The following is a 2,192-nucleotide window of genomic DNA, read 5'->3' as shown; positions in this document are numbered from 1 at the left end:
GGGAGAAACTTTCATAACGGGGTCAGAGTTGGTCTCCAGCGCGGTGTCCCGGGGAAGCTGGCACCCGGTGCCACCCGTGGGCCGGGAAAGAGGTAAATCCCGCCCGGGAGCCGCGGGGGGAATGTGCAGTCAGTCAGGGAGGTGCTAGTGAAAGTGACTGCAGAGTGAATGGGGCTGGGAAAGTTTTAGAAATGCTTCCTTAGGTATTTGACAGCGTGTTCCGCTCCCTCATAAATTTCGTTTGAAAGTGGGTTTCTGCTCAAGCCCTACAGCCTTCCTCCCCCCCCCCTTCGATTTTCCACAAGTTAGCAGATCAAGAGGGATTCAGAAAATGTCTCTGAATACACATGTGTGTTAAGTAAGCTTTCTTTTGAGGCGTGGCCAAAGCCTTCTAAATCCTCGATTAAGGGCAGCTCGAGTCTGGGAGCTTTATTGCGCTGTACTGCTGACAACCGAGGTTAAACTTTCCTGCTATCTCTCCTGCGCTCCTCGGAATTACGCAACGTCTTTGCAACTTTTGAAATCGGGGAGCCGGGCTTTGGAGCACGCTCCGTGTGTCCTATTGCACTCGAAGCGTTGCTTCCTTCAAGGAAAGGCTCTTGGGGGAAAGCGGAGTCCAGCAGCCTCAGATGGGTTTAAGAAGGGTTTGTCAATGGGTTCCTTGCTGTGCAGCTCAGAATAACCTTCCCTTATAAACGCAGCGGTCCTGAGAGTATTTGCACGGATCAGCTTATGAGTCCTTTTGTTGTTGTTGTTTTTCCCCTTGCAGAGGAAGAACAAGAGGAAGATGAGGAAATCGATGTCGTTACATTAGCTGAAGCGAATGAATCCGAATCCAGCACAGAGTCCAGCACAGACACATCAGAAGAGCACAGTAAGCCCCACCACAGCCCGCTGGTTCTCAAACGGTGTCACGTCAACATCCATCAGCACAATTACGCCGCTCCTCCCTCCACCAAGGTTGAATATCCAGCTGCAAAAAGGCTAAAGTTGGACAGTGGCAGAGTTCTCAAACAGATCAGCAACAACCGAAAATGCTCGAGTCCCCGCACGTCAGATTCGGAAGAGAACGACAAGAGGCGAACGCACAACGTCTTGGAGCGCCAGAGGAGAAACGAGCTGAAGCTGAGTTTCTTTGCCTTGCGTGACCAGATACCCGAGGTGGCCAACAACGAAAAGGCGCCCAAGGTCGTCATCCTGAAAAAAGCAACGGAGTACGTTCTTTCCATCCAGTCGGACGAACACAGACTGATCGCAGAGAAAGAGCAGTTGAGGCGGAGGAGAGAACAGTTGAAACACAAACTCGAGCAGCTAAGGAACTCTTGTGCGTAGGAACTCTTGGGCATCGCTTAGAACAACCCAAATGAGACTGAAACTATGCTAAAATATTGTTTCTAATATCACTCATGAACTACACCAGTCCATCCAACGTGGAACTGTTGCAACTGCATGCTGTGCGATTTAACTTGAGACTACACAACCTTGGCTGAATCTCCCAAGGGTTTGGCCAGAACCTCAAAACTGCCTCATAATTGATACTTTGGGCATAAGGGATGATGGGACATTCTTCATGCTTGGGGATGAACTCTTCAACCTTTTTTCTTTTAAAATTTTGTATTTAAGGCATTTTTTCATATGAGAATCCCAACGAAAAGTTGTCCCCAGATTGCTGTATATATTTACACATCTTATTGCCATGTAAATACCTTTAATAAAGCCTTTATAGAAAAATGTGCAACATTAATACGCAACAGTTGTGGCAACTGGATTTATACTTGTCTTGAACTTCTGTGCCATAACATTTCACAATTTTGTTTTTTATTTAAATACATTTTTTCTTTTAAAAATGATTTTTATTTTGTTTTTAGATAAATAAATATTTGCCCAAAATATAATTAGCTAAATCCTGTGTAAAGACTTTGCTTTGTCTCCCACTGTTGTCATTAGATGCTTTATGTCCACGACATCCCTCCCCCTGGCATCAGGGCAGTGACCTGACAAAAGTCAAAGGGGAGTTAGTTAGGTGAGAGGAAACGATGATGGTTTTGCAGCATAGTAAGGAGTCGAGTTTCTTCCTCGCCCTTTCTGTCGATTCAAGGAGATAAAATCGTTGGTCTAATGTGCTTTGTCGGTTCAACCTGTGTTGTCACCAGTGCCTCCATGAAGGTGGTGGTAGCAGTGTCTGTCTTGGC

The 2,192-nt window shown here is 46.3% G+C and overlaps 1 protein-coding gene across 1 annotated transcript in view; it reads left to right on the top strand.

Moving 5' to 3' along the window:
* MYC (v-myc avian myelocytomatosis viral oncogene homolog) overlaps positions 1-1,895 on the top strand; it is a 20,299-nt gene extending 18,404 nt beyond the window's left edge. Inside the window, exon 4 of the mRNA XM_010577120.1 lies at positions 772-1,895. Within this exon, the coding sequence (XP_010575422.1) occupies positions 772-1,332 (561 nt within the window). The 3' untranslated portion in view covers positions 1,333-1,895. The remainder of the gene's footprint in view (positions 1-771) is intronic.
* Positions 1,896-2,192: the final 297 nt, after the last annotated feature.

Source organism: Haliaeetus leucocephalus, unplaced genomic scaffold (assembly GCF_000737465.1).
Source record: "Haliaeetus leucocephalus isolate CR32 unplaced genomic scaffold, Haliaeetus_leucocephalus-4.0 Scaffold555, whole genome shotgun sequence".
NCBI classification, from domain to species: domain Eukaryota; kingdom Metazoa; phylum Chordata; class Aves; order Accipitriformes; family Accipitridae; genus Haliaeetus; species Haliaeetus leucocephalus.
Note: the sequence above shows the minus strand (reverse complement) of the source record. Positions and strands in the feature narration are given on the sequence as shown.